The following is an 18,679-nucleotide window of genomic DNA, read 5'->3' on the forward strand; positions in this document are numbered from 1 at the left end:
TTTGGTTTTGGATTAACCTAGCTTTGACCAGTCTTAAGATGTTACTAGAAGCTTGGGGGTTCTGTGAGTGTGATGTTATGATGACTTGATCCTCGATCTTTTATACCCAACCATGGTAATGTGTTTGGTATGCTCTATGATGAGTTTGAATATATTGTTTGTTATTGCTTTCCAATGTTCTTGTGTGAGGCTGAGGTGAATGCATGACCTAATTGACTTAACCATTTTTAGTCTCGATCAGTTGTATTTGGATTGCTTTCCAGTCACTTTTATAGGACTAAGGTGTTTGGTATGATTTGTTCTTGGTGACGTCATGCTACGACATATTCGACTTAACCATTTGAGTCTTCGATCAATATTTTTGGGATGCTTTCCAATTGCTCATAGAGAACTGATGTGTTATTGTGAATTATCTTTTGATGCTTTTCAGTCACTTGTATAGGACTGAGGTGATTTTACTATGATTCTTTGAGTTGTGCTTTTATGAGCCTAGGGTAGGCTATCTATATGTGATGTTGGGAAGTGGCTTGTAATGGAGGTCAGGGCCCTAAGTGGTTCCCAGGGTAACCCATTGTAAGTTGTTTAATAAGTGAAAACACTACACTAAATGGGAATAAAAGGAACCTAATAAGAGTCTTTGTATGTTCTCGGCCATCCCTCGAGTGCTAGTACAGACTAGGATGGGAGTAGAGAGAATGCTTGGTTGCAACCTTGCATCCGTAGTATGCCTTGTTAGTATGAGAGGATACTAGTGGCCACATAGGGATCACTAGGGGGTTGTGGTCCTGAGAGATTCCTAGGGTAACTCTACCATGATTCGTGTGATGACACTTGCCCGCTTACATAGTAGATTCCCTATGTGTCTTTGTGTGCCTCTGGGTATAGATGTCGATTTATCTTGGAACCTTTGAGTTAGATTACTTTTAGGATTTCTTGGACTTAGAGAGTACTTTTGATATTTGGATTGATATCCTATTTGAGACTTGAGACTATCTCCTCAGCGCGGTGGGAGTGGTCCATTTAGGTTCCACGTAGTCAGGTGGTAGTGCTTTTTACTCTTACCATTGAGATTCTTCTGTTGATGGCGTGGTTGGAGTTTCCTTGTTACATTTCCTTTTATTCTATCTTAGTATCATTATGATGGATGGTTTTATCTTAACATGGATGTTTATATCTTTATGATGGATGGTTTCTTTTATTGTATTGTACTTTGTATCATGGATCCCTAGAGGATGATGTAATTCTATTTTTATAAATGTATATTCTTTTAGCCTTTCATACCCTATGACATGTACAATGGATGATTGCGCATTCCAAATTTTATTGCCAAGTGGCATTTAGAACAAATGTATATTATTTAAATGGACTTTGGACTTTTAATTATTCTTTCATATGGATGTGGTATTTTTTAGACTTAGTATTAATTATATTTAAATGTGATTCAATGTCTTGGGATCCTTAAGGAATGTAACCTGTTATGTATGCTTATAGATGATTGTATGTTATTGCTTCCGCTACTTTATGTTTGATGTGTATGTTATTCTTTCTTGTTTAAAAATAAAATAAAAATGTTTGACAAACTTAGTAAAACTTTAGGTTAATTCTTTTGGATCCCTTGGCGGGGCGTTACATGCTTCGACTTCAGAATTACTCGGGCATTGCTATTTTCCTTGGATTTTGACGGAATCAGAGACTTTGTCTTCTCTGCACCTCTTGCCAACTTCTCTTCTTGAATGACCCCAATTTTTAGGACATTTGATCGCTTCTTGACCGACTGAATCAGGCTATTTGTCTTATCTAAGACAAAGAACGAATTCGTTGTTTTGATAGCATAAATGCATGTTGTGGGATGAGAGTATTTGCAGGAAGGAGGATCACTGCATGTTCCAGCCTGTTTTTCCTTTCCTTTGCTAGGGTTTTGGTATGAATGCGAAGCCATTTGCAAGTTAGGTCTTATTCATGCCCTTGTGTTTAATTGATTTTTTCGTTTGTTGTAGTATTTCACATATTTCACACCTTTAGTTTCTGCTCTAGATGCCATTGAATTTCGCTAACCTATAAGATTCTTGAGCTTGATATTAGCTTGCGCTCTGTTGATGAAAAATATGGCATTGGAAGAGTCTAGGCGTATTGCCTATGAATAAAGGTCCACGACCTTTCTGAAATCCTCATCCACAAAGGCTTCGTTAGTCTTTTTCGCTAGATCTTTGGCCATTTCTCTTCACTTTCACAACTCTTAATTCATATATAAGAATATACTACAAATTTACATTTAAAGATTTGATATATTTATAATTATAATTTTAAAAAACTAATATGCATAAAATTAAGATGCTTAAAGACATTAAATTCTCCCAATTGATATTATTCAATTTTAAGTTTACTTGTTATTTCATATCTACTAATATTTTTTATTTATTGATATATCTTATAATTTGAATACACATGTGAACCTATTAAAATTAATCAAAACAAATTCGTATTCATATTAATTTTGGATTCTAATTAAATATGGCATTGGAAGAGTCTAGGCGTATTGCCTATGAATAAAGGTCCACGACCTTTCTGAAATCCTCATCCACAAAGGCTTCGTTAGTCTTTTTCGCTAGATCTTCGACCATTTCTCTTCACTTTCACAACTCTTAATTCATATATAAGAATATACTACAAATTTACATTTAAAGATTTGATATATTTATAATTATAATTTTAAAAAACTAATATGCATAAAATTAAGATGCTTAAAGACATTAAATTCTCCCAATTGATATTATTCAATTTTAAGTTTACTTGTTATTTCATATCTACTAATATTTTTTATTTATTGATATATCTTATAATTTGAATACACATGTGAACCTATTAAAATTAATCAAAACAAATTCGTATTCATATTAATTTTGGATTCTAATTAAGATAGATACACTATTAAATGTGCATTTAGAGTGCTCGGCGGCCCTTCAAAATGCCTATAGGAATGTAGGATAAAAATAGTTGTTTAGGAAATATGGCGATTTCCAAGGAAAACTAAGTTCCTATAGGCCATAAGCCATCAAGGAAGCGCTCTCATTCAACAGGCCATCACAACCGCTAGTTTTTTTTGGACTAGTATAAACTTCTAACTAAAACTGTAAATAATGCAAGGAAGAAATTTCTGTTTTCTCTTGTTTCAGAAAGTTAAACCACGATAGTGAAGATTCTGAGTTCTATTCCGCCCTCCCATAATCGAAACTCTACAATTACAGACTATTCTGCAGTCTTGTGCAACATAACAGGAGCTAAACATGGGAGAAGAGGAAATTGAAGGGGACAAGCAGGAGCAGATTGTGACCCCATGGGAAGTTGCAGCTTCTAAGGAAGGCGGCCGAATTGACTATGATAAACTCATTGTTCAATTCGGTTGTCAGAAGCTCGATCAATCGATCGTGCAGAGAGTTGAAAAACTAACCGGCAAGCCTGCCCATGTTTTCCTTCGCCGTGGTGTTTTCTTCGCTCACCGGTATTTCTGTCTTTCTTCCAAACACTTTGCATTAATACCGATAAGTTAGTAAAACACTTTGTATCAATATTCAAAAAATAGTAATGTAGGGCAGTTTAATGATACCCTAATATTTATTTTTCTCAATATTAAATAGTAAAATTCGTCAACAATACAATGGTCGTGATGTTTTAATAATTTGGGATTCTAATTTTTTGCCTTTGATTGCTTTGGGCCATCTCAAAATGCCTCGCTTGGTTGATTATCTAAGAACAATCCTGCTTCTGCAAAGCCTGTAGATTTTATTGTTATAGGAGATCAATGACGTTTGATAATGACTTCCCCCTCCATACAAAAAATTAAATGAACCATGGAGGAAACTTTGGTGAAGGTTTTGCAAATGGGGTTGCAAGCTTTGGATTTAACAATGGAGGAAACTCCATAGTTAAGCGCGCTCAGGCTGGAGTAGTACTGGGATGGGTGACCTCCCGGGAAGTCCCGGTGCTTCACCCCTGTGAGCATCACCTAAATCCAATGAGTGCTAAGTGTTCCATTTATTCATCATGAGAGATGGATTTATGTTGAATCACTACTCATGAAACATGGGTCAATGAGTTTGACTGAAAAATCACACAGTTAAATCCTGATAGCAATATCAAAAATTTGACTAGCTGTGGAAATTATCTCCTACTTATCAATTGATGAGCTTAAGGGGCTTTCTAATGAATGGTTCATAAGGCACAACACTTTGAAGGTTTTGCAAATGGGGTTGCAAGCTTTGGGTTTAACCATGGAGGAGACTCCATAGTTAAGTGCGCTCAGGCTGGAGTAGTACTGGGATGGGTGACCTCTCGGGAAGTCCCGGTGCTTCACCCTTGTGAGCATCACCTAGATCCAGTGAGTGCTCTCGGGAAGTCCCGGTGCTTCACCCTTGTGAGTATCACCTAGATCCAGTGAGTGCTAAGTGTTCCATTTATTCTCATGAGAGATGGATTCATGTTGAATCACTACTCATGAAACATGGGTCAATGAGTTTGACTGAAAAATCACACAGTTAAATCCTGATAGCAATATAAAAAATTTGACTAGTTGTGGAAATTATCTCCTACTTATCAATAAATGAACCATGCCAAGAACAACATTCTGGCATGCTATATAATTTTTAAAGCCTAAAGAGATTGTCCTGTAATCCTCTTAGGCTATAAATCTCTCGACTTCCAGCAAACTTGCCTTGAGAACAGATAATCACTATTTAAATCCAGAATTAGTAATGACCCTGAAATTAAACCAGCTAAATATAAATCAGTGAAATTTCTAGGGCATATCAGCAAGAATTAGTGAGCATATCCAATTATTTTTGCTTAATAAGGATTTAATCAATGTTTATTGTTTAAGTTATTTGTTAATTTTTGCTTCAATGACGTGATTTTAGCTCCAAAACTCTTTTTTCTCTTGCTTATGATTGCAAATTAAGTGAATGTGTTTTTAGAGTCTCATCAGTCATTTTTTAGTATAAAGTAATTTTTGTTACTTTAATTTTTTGATTTCTGTGGTTGATTTTGTTGATTATTTACACCTGCCTCGAGGTTAATTGAATTTTCACAAATTTTAACGTGTTTCATAAATCCAACTACAAGAATGTAATTAAACACTACTCAAAGTGGTAAAATCATGTGCAATAGGGGAAAATATGTAATAGATGAGTGCGGTCAATAATTGCTATAGTGTAGTGTAACAATGGTCCTTTTTTTTATTACTTTTACTCATTACTTGTAGTTGTAATGTTAAGCACTAGTAATTGTTACATTTGTAGTTAAAACATGCACACAAATCCATTTTTCACAAGGCACATAATTTCTGATCCTTCTTCAATTCTGAAGCTCCAGGGTGGCACAGCTGAAAAGCGATAACAAGTCCTGGTTTACACTTGTCATTTGAATTTTCTTAAAAATTTACAAAGACTAAAGAACAAGACAAATCAGAACATGTTCAGCATTGATTATAATCCACAGAAAATAAGTCTGTAAAGTAGTTCATAGGTCAGGCAAGAGGCTTTTCAAGATGACTGCTGAATGCCCAGTTAGTAACTGTTGTATTCCTGAAGAAGATATAACATTGTGGTATTATGTTAAGCGGTATGTACTTTCTATTCACTTCTTTTATTGCAGAAGAGTCTAATAGTGCACTCACACCTACTACCTGACAAAATAGGTTTCCCACTATTTTTTGATTGATCTCCTTACTATTCTCCAGGCTTTCCGTCCAGTCACATTCTGGGAGGAGTATGACAGAGGTTGTCGAGATCATTTTCACATCATCTTAAATACCAAAGGTTACAACTGAATGCGATGCTTCCCTAACTAACGACCCAGCTTTAATTCCACCAAAAGCCTAGAGAACTATAATGAAGGATATGTGGAAAAATATCTATATAGACTTACATTTGGCATAAAATCTGGCAATAACATTAGCTAAATGTTTTGAAAATTGTGCCAATTGAGCGATGAACGTTATGTGTCATCTATTATTCCAGTCAAATGTATCTTCCTTTCAAAGGCTATATAGCCATCCAGTACGACAGCCCAGTTCAAGAGTTTGCAACTGAACATAAAGCAACAAACCTGTATATTGCTCATCCAGCAGTGAAAGCAAGCTCTGTACCAACTCAGTGGGCTAAACTGATAAACATGAGTGAACCCTGTTTAATGCAAATCAAGCCATGAGTGCTTAACATGCACGATGTCTTGGAGGGTCCAAATTTCTGAAAGCTACCATTTTTGTTTGTAGCAAAATGTATCTGCTCAAATATCCAAGGCTATACAGATACCCAGTTCTAAAGCTCCCAATTTAAGACTTCATAGTATGAAACGCCAAATCTGCATTCTGCACATTCAACAGGGGAAACAAGCTCCAAAGCCACAACTCACTAAGGAAAATGGCAGACAAAAATGATCTCTCTTTCAAAATTCTGAGCTCTAATATCGACATACATTTGGAGGATGCGAATAGCAGATACCAAGTTAAATTTACACCCACTGACTGCACTTGTACAGAAATCTTTAACGTGTTATGAACATCTTAATTTCTGCAAAGCAATAATAATTGTAGTTCTCGAAACTACATATTGTTGAGTTATTTTCACTGACACCTCTTATGCCTTAAATATAATGCCAAGGGAACACAAAACCAGTGAAGGATCCTGAGTGAAAATTATAGCCACACAACATATTTGGTTTCCCTCAACAACTCGTCATCTCCTTTAGAATGTAATGGTAGATCAATCACAGTCAAACACAATTCAAACTTGGGAAAAAGAGACTTTAATTTATAATGTATAGAAATCTATATCTTGATAGTTTTTTTCACCATTTGATGTTGCTAGAAAGTCGAAGAGTGTGCAATTCCCATCTGTCCACCCATATGATAATATGGTTTATCAATACATGTGACTCTGCCTTCTTTGTTCTTCCACAATTTTCTTTGCATTTGCCACTAGTTGCTGGAGTAACATCCCACTTATGTGGAGTAGGTGTCTTGTACCCCTTCTCGTTATGTTGAAAGGAAGATTATTTTGCACCAGACTGTTGAATCTTGAACCAGAATATATATAAATGCAAAGATTTGAAACACAAAACACAACAGCAGAGGACACAAAATCTATCCTGGGAAAACCCACCACATGAGGGTGAAAAACCCATCCCTCAAAAATATTGATCTTTTATTGAGTTCTCAAAACAGGCTACAAAAATATCTTGCTTATGATTGATGACTATCAACAATCAATCAGGAATTCTTATTAAGACCTAGGTTGATTCCGTTATTGAACAGCTTGGGGAGTTGGAGACTACTAAAGATAAACAAACAAAGCTTGTCGCCAAGCAGAATTCCCTTTTACCTGAAATTGAACAACATTTTAAATCCTTGGCCTCCATTTGCAACAACACCGGCCCCACTCCTCTTTCGGGAGTCTAAAAGTTGGTCTAGGGGAAACTCAATGAGGAACGAGTGAGGCGGGCCCATGATCTCAACCAGAGGGTCCGAGACCTTTCTCACACCACAACATATCGTATTACTATTGGACAGTCTTTCCTATGTGATCAACTTGGCCTTGTAAATATTGCATTGGACAGATGTTGGTTCGGCCTAAATGACACCTTCTTCCTTCATTTTCTCTCTGTATTTGATAGGTTGAGCTCTCTTAGGGCGAAGAGGAAGTTATTCCCTCTTCCCACTAAGATCTATTTTGATGAGGATCTCACAAGATCTCAAGCATCGGATTTGAAACATTCTAGAGATCTGGTGGCAGAGGTGAGGGGCAAGGGGAAATAGGCAGCTATCCATAATCTCAGGGCATTTATTCATGATTCACCTCCTCGTGGTTGGAATTAGAGACCAGCTTTCATAGCCAAATGACATTCTCGCCAGCAATTGGGCAAGATTAAGCCCTCTACCGGTTCTCTTCTTGTTAATTGCTGGAATGACAATGGTACTCTTTGGTCTTTGCTTGGTCTCCTCCATGATGTTGTGGGCTTTGTTGACATTTTGGCCATTACTAAGACTCATGAGAGCCCTACCTATCCTCTCCCTGGATTCGTTGGTTACCAGTGGTTATCTGTTTGTAGGGAGGAGGTTCGGGCCTTAGGCAAGGTGTGCACGGTTTAGGTGGCCTTTTAAGTGTTACCTCAGTAGTTCATTTTGACACATCTTCTAGATTCATGTGGATCCGTGTTAGCTATACTAGCTGCCATCTCAGAGACATCTTCATGTTTGTTTGCTACTTTCCATTGGCCTCCTCTTCGTACGCTATGCACAGTCTTGAAGTCAAAAACCCTTTTTTGGACTTGCATGAGTGCATCTCCAAGTTCTCTGTCTTGGGTGACATCATCATTCTCGGTGACTTTAATGCACATACTCTCTAGGTTCCTCTTCATAACTACGGTATGGACTTGATTTGCACTATTGAGACTGATCTCGACAGTTTCAACCTTCAATGCCTCTCCAAAGATTATTGTGGTCCGCTCTTGAGTTATGGCTGCCACCTCCTCCAGTTCTACGAGTCCTTTGACTTAGTGATCCTAAACGGTCTCTCTTGCTACCTTGGTTTTGAGCTTTTCACATGTTGGCCCCACTGTGCTGGTGTGAGTGTTGTGGATTATGCCCTCGCTTGTGCTCCTTTCATCTCTTCCATCAACCATTTTATCATCACCTGCCTCCTTCTTGCCGATCATGCCCTCCTCAGCATCTCTATCCGCTTCTCCTCTCAACCCCTTGCCCCACTCTCCACTCCTTGCCCGCAGTTTTAAGCCCCCATACCTCTTTCTCGTTCCCTAAGAGTGATCGTGACCTCTTTATCATCCATCTTAGACGACTTATCCCCCGAAATCGCTTCTCTGATATTGGCTAGGCTTCTTCCATGTTCAACATTTTGGTTGTGGCGATTTTGAAGTTGGCTCTCCTTTCCATCCCCCACCACACCTCTCCTTCCCCTTTCTGCACGGTGCGTCGAAAAACTTGCCGCATGAACCAGTGGTTTGACAATGATTGCAAGGACTTGCACTGCTCCCTGCATTCGACCTTCGTTGCCCACTCTCCTTTCTACTCCTAGTTGCAGCACTTATGTTATCGCTTTCTGTGCCACATGAAGCATGTGTACATTGCCTTACAGTATAGATCCCTTTGTGACACACTTACTCATTGTTTGAAGATGTTCTGGGGCACCTTCCCCCCGCCGCCCCCCCCCCCCCCAATCTCTTGCCTTCCATGCCCCTACTCTCTACGACATTCCTAGCAAACCCCCCATTCACCCCTTCCCTCTGCTGTTACTTGTTTACCCCCTCCGTCATTTTTGAGGTTGTCAGATCTTTGAGATGTAGTAGAGCGGCAGATGAGGAAGGATTCTAGGCAAAGCTCCTCAAGCTTGGTATTGAGGTTTTGGGGTCCTACCTCCTTGTGCTCTTTAATAGAGTTGTTTGCACAAGCTTCCCGCACTCTTGGTCGAGGCATGTGATCTATCTGATTAATAAATTGGAGTTGGTTTCAGACACCGGTAACTACAAGACCATCATGATTGGGCATACCTCTGCCAAACTCTAGGCCACAATGTTGAATACTATCCTTTCCAGAGAGATTGACAGGAGACATTGTAGGGTGAGAGATTTGTTGTCTTGCATTTTGTCACCACAAAATGTAGGTACCAACACGATGCTTTTTTAACTTACTTTTGTATTTCTTTGAGATAGTTCATTATTTATTTAATTGGCTAATATTATCAATCAATCGAACTCAAATTGTATAATGAATCCTTTTATTGAAGGCTTTCGTCAAGTCCTTTTCATTTTTTATTTTATTAAACTTATGCTTGTTTTTTGAAGCCTTCAATGTCCTTTTTTGCATTTTTGAGTGAGTTTTTAGTTGCTTTTAGTCTTTTGGTCTCATCCAATCCCTTGTTTTCAGTTTTCCTTTCGATTTGGTATATTTTAGGGCTTAATCGGACTTGGCAGTCAAAAGATATGACCATTTAGGTGCCCAAAAGGTGGACTCTCCAGATGCAATTGCATATTTGAAATACAATGTTATATTTTAATGTTGACATTCACTTTTTGAAAAATATAACATAAATTGACTTTATGCTATGCTTTTAAATTTTGGAAAGAGCTTCAGCAGAGAAAAACTCAAATAGAGAATAACATAACAGGAACCAAATGGCTGGAATATGCCAAGACTCTCTACGAATGTGATCTGGAGAATGTAGAACCATGGAAACAGAGACTACAGGGGAGTTATTCAGCGAAAAGGATATTATTCAAGGCATAAGGAGGTTAGCTACTGGTAAAGTGCAAGATATAGATGGGCTACAAGCGGAATACTTAAAATGGGGTGCTGAAATCCTTACATCACACATCACTAAGATTTTCAACAGTGTCAATAGAGAAGGTTTCCCTGTAAAATGGACAACAAGTGTGGTGATCCCACTCCACAAAAGTGGAGATATAAGCAATCCTTCTAATTACCGAACCATCATGATCAATCCACTATTTGGCAAGTTATTTGGCAGCTTGGTAGAACAAAAAATCAGCAATTGGGCTGAAACAGAAGGCAAACGTGCAAAAGGGCAAGCGGGCTTTAGACTGAAACACTCTACTATAGATCACGGCATCACTCTCAGACATTTGATAGAGAAAGTTTGGGACACTCCGGGGAACGAGGCTGTTTGTTGTTTTGTGGACTTTAAATTAGCATTCGACACAGTGCCACGTAATAAACTATGGGATAGAATGGTAGAGCTGGAAGTCCCTAAAGAACTTAGGTCAGCGGTTTACAGATTATATGAGCAGGTCAAAGCTAAAATCAGAATGACAGAAGGGCTATCAGAAGATTTTGACAGCAACATCGGGGTTAAGCAAGGGTGTCCGCTTTCTCCAACATTATTCGGGCTCTATATTGACAAGTTAGAAGAGTGGATAAACAAGACCAATGGTGAGGGGGTGCAGCTGGCCCACTTCGTGATAAGATTGCTCTTATATGCAGATGATCTCATAATTCTTGCTAGAACAGCTAAAGGTTTGAAAGAGCACTTGAAAGCACTAGAAATTTTTTGTCATGAAGTAGGAATGCAAGTTAACACTAGCAAAACCAAAATTATGATATTCTCACTAAAGAAGAATAGGGGCATACAAGACAAGTTTTTGTTTGAAAATAGCCCCCTTGAGATTGTGGAAGAGTACAAATACTTGGGCATCGATTTTCATAACAAACTCAATTGGGATACTTGCAGATCGAAAAGGATCCAAGGGGGCTGGAAGGTGTTATACTCTTTACAAAACAAGTGCAAGAACACAGAATTATGGGATTGGACGACCATGAAAACTCTGTCTGGTTTGCTGGTCACTTCGATTATTCTATACGGATGTGAAGTGTGAGGCAGTAGTATGTCTGAACAGAAATGGCGGCAAGTAGAAAGAATTCAAAAACACTTCATCACATGCAATCTTAAAGTCAAGACCACAGTTCCGTATGAAATCCTTTTGGCGGAGGTGGGTTCCTTTCCATTAGAAGCCGTCGCATTGATCCGGATGCTAAGCTATTTAAAGAAAACCAAAGGTTTGGAAACACATTGTTGGCCCAAGTTGGTAATAGAGGAAAAACTTGTGAGGCGGAAAAGCACATGGATGAAGCAAAATGACAAATGGATGCAAAAATGGGATATTAACATCCAAACTTGCCTGGATAACATTAAAGAAATAAAGAAGTTTGTCAATGAAAAATTTTGCAATATTCTGTGGACAAGACACATAGGGCGGGAAAAATCTTATTACATTAAAGAATTTAATCCCACTTCTAGTCATGATGAAAAGGCCTTTATAAGGGCACCTATTAACTGGAAAGCAAAAATGTTGATGGCACAACTTAGAACTAGTTCACATCAGCTGCGATGTGAAACTGGTAGATGGCAAGTTCCAAAGGAAGAGTGGGCAGACAGAACATGTTTATTCTGTAATACGGGAATAGTTGAGACAGAGCAACACTTTGTCAAAACTGGCTTACAACGACATCAGATCTGATTATACAAAAATACTGCAGAACAAGGACTTCAACTATTTATTCAAGGAAGATCAAGTGAAGAGAACAGCGGATTTGATTATCAAAATTCAGAGAAGGAGAGACAAGTTAACCAAAACTTTGCAACTGACTAGTTTCGTTCCTGACTCGGGAGGGTGATTGCATGGGTCCCATAGACTACTTTAGTCTCGTGGACGTCATTAAAATCTATCATATCATTTAAGTTACTTTATCACTTAAGTAACTATAGAGCTCTTTATGTTATAGTTTCATGTTGAGTTGCTTTTAAAATTTTTCACTTAATATAGTTTGATTTATTTTTGAAAGCTACTTTATGTTTTATTTCAAAACATCTAAATGATTTGAATAATATTTGGACATGATAAATTAAACTATAGTGTCAATGTTATTTTTGACCTAATTAAGTGATATTTTTTCAAAAATCAATTAAGCATGTGCTTAATTGGTCTTTTAAAGTTGTGCAAACTCGACTTTCATGTTAAATGCATGTTTACATGTAAATGCAAGAAACATGAACACCAAATGCAAGAATATGATTTGACACTCAAAAATGCCTCTTCCTAGACAAATTTCATGACTTGGAATGGAGAAATCTGGGCTTTTCTTCGTAGATCCATCTTTGCCAAATCAAAGACTAATATCCTCATGGAGTCAATACCCTCCTATGATTTATTCACCCTTTGGTATTTTTATGTTGCATCATAAGATATGCCTGCATCTACGAAGTCCAAAGGAAAGATTAAGTACCACTATGATAAGGAGTTAGCTGATGCATCCGCACCTACATCTCTCGTCTCATCCCCTTTGGATCAAGTACCCAACACAGAGATTGGACACGTTGATATAGCTGATTTCTTACAAAGGGTCGAAGCTCCATTTAATAGAGAGATGAGACGCATCAAGAGAAGTAAGATTCATCTAGTGTCTACTTTTCCTATGGCTGCCTTGGAACCTGAATTTGTCTTAGGATGTGCTCGACATTTCAGTCCTAAGACCAAAACAATCAAGAATGCAGATGGTAAGATTATCATTAGCCTAGATCTAGAGGTTATTGAACAGATTTTTAGAGTTCCTTAGAGTGCAAAGTGCGTAGACCTGTCAAAAGAGACGTCTCTAGAGTTATGGAATGAGAAGAAGTTGGATTATCAAAGGTATATGAATGCATACTGGTTGGATGTCAAAATGAGCAATTTTTGCACATGTCCCAAGACAATACACAAATCTGACATCAAGCTAGAATGTAAAGATTTGATTACTCTCCTTAGGAGAGTATGTGGCCTTAAGGAATCCAGTGACTTTGAACCATGGATATACAAGTTCATCTTTTAGATCTTTGATAACGAAGAACTCATTTTCTAGGGAGAGCTTATCTGTACAACATTATGTGAACAATTGCTTAATGTGTGGATGTCAGCGCCATTTCACATGAATTCATACTTGGTTTACATTGCTGCATCCATGGGATCCTTCTTAGGACTTTCCACCAAAGGGGATAGGCTTCAAGTTCCTATTCGGAACTATCATGATCAAATCACATTGACACAGAGAAAATATCATTATAGGAGAGTCCAAGATGCATTTTTTGGACATTTCAAGTGTCAATTTGATAAAGAGCTGGTAATCAGAAGAGTATTAGATGAAGCTTGGAATCGGGTAAATCAGTATGGTTGCATCTTTTTGCAGTTTCTAACTTTCACTTATTTGAGAGTGTTACATCCCAAATTTTGACCTAATTTAAAATATAGCCATTAAGGTTCACATGAAGTTAGTTGACAGTTAAATTTGTTATAATTCTGCGAAATGGTAAGATAGTTGTTATAATTATTTATCATGAATTCATAGAATTGAATAGGTAGTTAGCCGTTATGATTATTTATGATTAAATAACTTGTTATGGTAATATGATTTAACTGTGGAGAATTTCCTTGTAGGGAGCACGTCGAAGGGGGGAAGCATTGTCAGAAAAGAATTAGGCACAGGGCATCACCATCACTGGACAAATGGGTTGAGGACCTAGCGACTTGAACATTAGGATACAATCGATAAAACCATTAAATAAATAATTTAAAACATAAAATAATTTAATTGAATTATAAAATGTATCTCAAAGGATTTAATATGACCTTTCACCTTATTATTATAATAGATATATCTATATACGTACATATAGTTATAAAAATGAAATGGCACCATTATATTGTAATAATTTAATAAAGTGATGTCACCCCATTAATATATTTACACGTACATATATAAATATAAAATTATTATAATGTTGGAATTATAACTTTCCAACTCTTCTTCGATCCTTTTAATTCTTTTCTTTTTGAAATCGATTTAAACACTTGGCAATTTGAATTTGCATATAATCTTTTAAACCGGTGGAAGCCAAGAAGTCATGGCATGTTCCTTTATATGAAAGTTGTGAGAGGAGTTGGGCACCATATTCCTTTCTCTCGACTTATTTCTGCTTTGCGTTTCAAACTTCATTGCTCCATACCCGACTTCTCCTCATCTTATTTACTGTCGATACCTGCAATACCGTCCATTGAAGCCTTGATCAAGCAGTTCAAGTTACTGCTCCTTGCTGTGCAAGCATTCCGGCTAAAGATCAGAGGCTATATGCTCTACAAGTAACGTCTCAAAACAATTGGAGAGAACCGATCAGATTTCAAGTTCATCAGAACAATATCAAATTCTTATCAGGTCATGAGTTATCCTTCCAAAGTTTTTAAAAAACAATTCTATAGCAGCCGGCTAGGAACGGGAACCTCTTTTCTTTATGTCTATAATCATGTTATTTAACTTGCTGAATAATCCCTGTGATTTATAATGAACTTTCTTCTTACTTTAATTTTATCCAGTTGAATAGTATCTCTTATGGGAGAGTTTTCCAATAGACTTTGGAATTAGATGATTTTTAATTTTGCAAGTTTTAAAGAATATAATCTCTCAAATCAGATTGTGAATAGCTGGAAGTATATAATCAATCATGATCCAAGCATAGCTGTATGCTTCTTATCATTTCTTATTGGTTACCGATTTCCATAATAGTTAAACTGTAGTTATAATCATCGGATAGAACCTCTTGAGAAAGAGTTATTGAAGATGCAATAAAATCACGATTTAAATATACAATTTGGAAATAAGAGTCAATAATATTTCCGCTAGTTTTCAAGAACATATTCTTTCAAGTCACAGTTTGTGATAAGATGGAAAACATATAATATTCTTTTATTAGTCAAGGATCAATAGAAAAAGTGGGTTGCTTTGAGATTCAAACACCTGGGACTCACTCGGCAGTATAGCTAAGGAAAAGGGTGAAGAGGTGAGAGAAAGAAATCTGCAATAAAATGAAACATAATAAGTTATGACATAACAATGTTTAACATTTTTAAAAGGAATCATTTAATAGCTTATGCATGATCATGTTTATTGTATTCACCTGCTGTCAAGTCGAGTGGTGTGATTTGATACTAGGATGCTTAGTGGATGACAATATGTTCTCTGTCTATTCCGGGTAGGGAGGGCCTTTCTTGTTAGAGTTTGTGTGGGGATAAGTTGTGGTCTGAGGTTGGGTGGTTAAGCCCTTGACAATGTTTCACCTCTCCACAAGTTGTCGCATGTGCGTCAGACAAAGATAAGCTATGCATTCAATTGTTTGTCGGAAATAGGTTTTTTTTTTTTTTTTTATGAAGTATATGCAAGAAGGTAAGATTAATTGAGTTATATCATCGTTGCAGTTATTTTACACTTAGTTGCAAGAGATAGATTTATCTGATGGATTGTTATATTAGTCTTTCATTTATATGAATATTGAATATGAGCATATCTTCTAATCTAAAGTTATTGCCATAGTTAAGAAATTGGAAGGAAAGGAATGATATAGTGGTATCTGAAGCCCTAATTGATTCAGTGTATTTGGAGCCCTAAATGATACAGTGGTATCTGAAACCCTAATTGATTCAGTGGTATCTGGAGCCCTAAATGATACAGTTGTATCTGAAGCCCTAATTGATACAGAGATATTTGAAGCCCTAATTGATTCAGTGGTATTTGAAGCCCTAATTGATACAGTGGTATCTGATGCCCTAAATGATCCAATGGTAATCGATGCCCTAATTGATACAATGGTATGTGATGCCCTAATTGACATAGTGGTGTTTAATGGTAATCGTCATTTGATTCTGATATAGTGGTATTGGATGGTAGTTGTTATTTGATATTGTTATAGTGGTATTTGTGGACTAACCTGGGTGGTTGCAGAAGCATCCCTACAATGATTTCTTGGTTCAAATTCCACGGTATGTGGATTTTAATTTTTATAGTAAATTCATTGATGGTGTTTTAAGTTCTTAGTTAAGAAATTTTGTTTAACTGATTTTAACCATCAATCTCTTTCACATGAATGAAATTGTTTTAACTATTTTCCTATGAAAATGAAGTAATAACTGTATTTCTTTGAGTATGTTAGTTGTTAATTAAGACCCAGAAATAGTGTATGTTACAGATAGTTGGTTATTTCAAGGGAGAACCATACACATTACCAAGATATGCTACTGATAAGATAATTCTGATGGAGTTGGCCAGACAACTCATGGAAGTGCAATTATATCAAAATACTGAGCACAGGCCAGGTTGCGGTATTACCACAACCAAACCCTTGGTGTTTGGTCAATTTATGCTCAATTCAGTCTACAAGGCAAAACTATGGACGTAGGACTTCAGCTCATAACATTGAAGAAATTCAAAGCTAGGTTCGATTTTGACTACTGTGGAATGCGTTCAAAGATCAAGAGAGCATTCAACCATGTTCATCGCATAGAGGACATATGGATTGACTTGCGCACAAAGCTGGACATCATGAAGATGGACTATTGCAGGCTCACATTGCAACAAATCATTGACCTCAACATGGTTGAGAGTTCACCCAATTTTTAGATGAAGGATAATGGCGACATTCTGGATCCAGAATATCATCAAGATGGCTTTGACAAGCATTGTCCTTTTCCCATTCATTGGCAACAAAAAGAAGATATTTCTATCTTTGATAGATTCCACTCCATCCTGACAAATACTAACAAATGGCTGAAAATCAATCGTCTTAAGAGACTGCATCCTAAACTCTAGGTAGATTGTGATCATTTTGGATGAGTTGGAAGAACATCTCGGGTGGAGAGCACAAGCAAAGATGGTGTGTCTTGCTTAGTTCCAACTAAATCTCTCAAGTTTAAGCTCAAAGGCGGAAAGGGATCAAAACCACCTTTAGAATCCTCTCAAGCGCCCGTGTAGGCTCAAGAATTTGAGGAAGAAACCGAAGAAGAATCTGACGAAGAAGATGAAGGAGAGATCATCATCATATCTCCTCCACGACCAACAAATGCTCAAGTTCCATTTACTCAGGAAATACCTTTCTTGGATGATATTGACAAAGATGTGGATTCATTCTCTACCATTTTTACATCTACCATCCCTGCTTCAGAAGTGAACATGTTGGCACTCCCCATCTCTTTGGCAACTCTTCCTATTCTCACAACTAAGCAGTGTGAGAATTTGGAAAATGTGTTTGAAGATTTTTCAACTATCACGGAAGGTCAGGTTTCCCAACTTTATACCTCAATGGCTGGTTTCGAAATATTTATGACAAAATCTTCTCATCAGGCACCTATGAATTCAGCCGTGCAAACTGAAGCATGCATAGTCACAACATAAATACACTTAGGATCAATGTCTATGGTAGCCACTATCCTTGTGTCAACAGATGAGTTTGGTAAACAATCACGAGTGGGGTGTTTGGAGGACGCCCAAGATGACCTTGCCAATGTATCTAAAAACAATCATGAACTTTGGGAGAAGAAGAATTAGCTTAAGTGGGAAGTTACTCATTTAAATGAGGGCATCCGTCAGCAATCTTCACAACATATAGTCACCACGTCTCAAACATCTCAGGAAAAATGGATAATTGAAGCGAAAAAGACTTGGTTTAGAGAAGCTGTCTCTAAAAGAGTTCAGGCCATCAAAGAAGCGGTCATTTTTTTTGAATGTATCAGAGGTGTTGAAGAGATGTCACATGACCTGATTACTTGTTTGAATCAAGAAGCTGATACCTTGAAAGAGATTTTGTGTGATTATGATTAAATGGCTAATGCTGATCTAGATGACATAATTGCACGTGAGGTCATTCCATCTTCAAAAATGTTCTATAGATGTCAGGGACTCATGTTTCACAAAAAAGAGACGCTGAGAAAACTTCTGACAAAGTTGCAGGTAACCTTAGAAGACTATCAATCAATTGAAACAAAGATCATGTGCAATTTGGAACAAATGAGATGCAATGTTCTTACTGAACATGACAACTTGGTCTCGGAAGAGGAAATGACCTCAAAGTATACAAATAGAGTCAATGTTGAGCTTGATTTTAAAGAATTTGGATCGCACACAATGAACAGGTTCACTGCATATAAATCAGTAGCAAAGCGCCTATGGGATTCTCTTTCAGCAAATTACAAGGTTGTAAAATCAGCATACACCAATACAACTAGAATTGAAGCTATATCAAAGACAATAAAGATCTCAGATCTTCCCATAGTGCGTGACTGCATTACCAAGTATAAGGCCCTT

General features: G+C 37.2%; 1 protein-coding gene across 2 annotated transcripts in view; it reads left to right on the forward strand.

Moving 5' to 3' along the window:
* The first annotated feature begins 3,141 nt into the window (after positions 1-3,141).
* LOC149566492 (Nucleotidylyl transferase superfamily protein) overlaps positions 3,142-18,679 on the forward strand; it is a 143,978-nt gene continuing 128,440 nt past the window's right edge. For both annotated transcript variants that reach the window (XM_089819810.1, XM_089819811.1), the window contains exon 1: positions 3,142-3,499. In XM_089819810.1, coding sequence (XP_089675936.1) covers positions 3,285-3,499 — 215 coding nt within the window. In that variant the 5' untranslated portion in view covers positions 3,142-3,284. The remainder of the gene's footprint in view (positions 3,500-18,679) is intronic.

Source organism: Cupressus sempervirens, chromosome 3 (genome assembly GCF_028749045.1).
Source record: "Cupressus sempervirens isolate cs-2001-9-10 chromosome 3, ASM2874904v1, whole genome shotgun sequence".
In the NCBI taxonomy this organism is placed as follows: domain Eukaryota; kingdom Viridiplantae; phylum Streptophyta; class Pinopsida; order Cupressales; family Cupressaceae; genus Cupressus; species Cupressus sempervirens.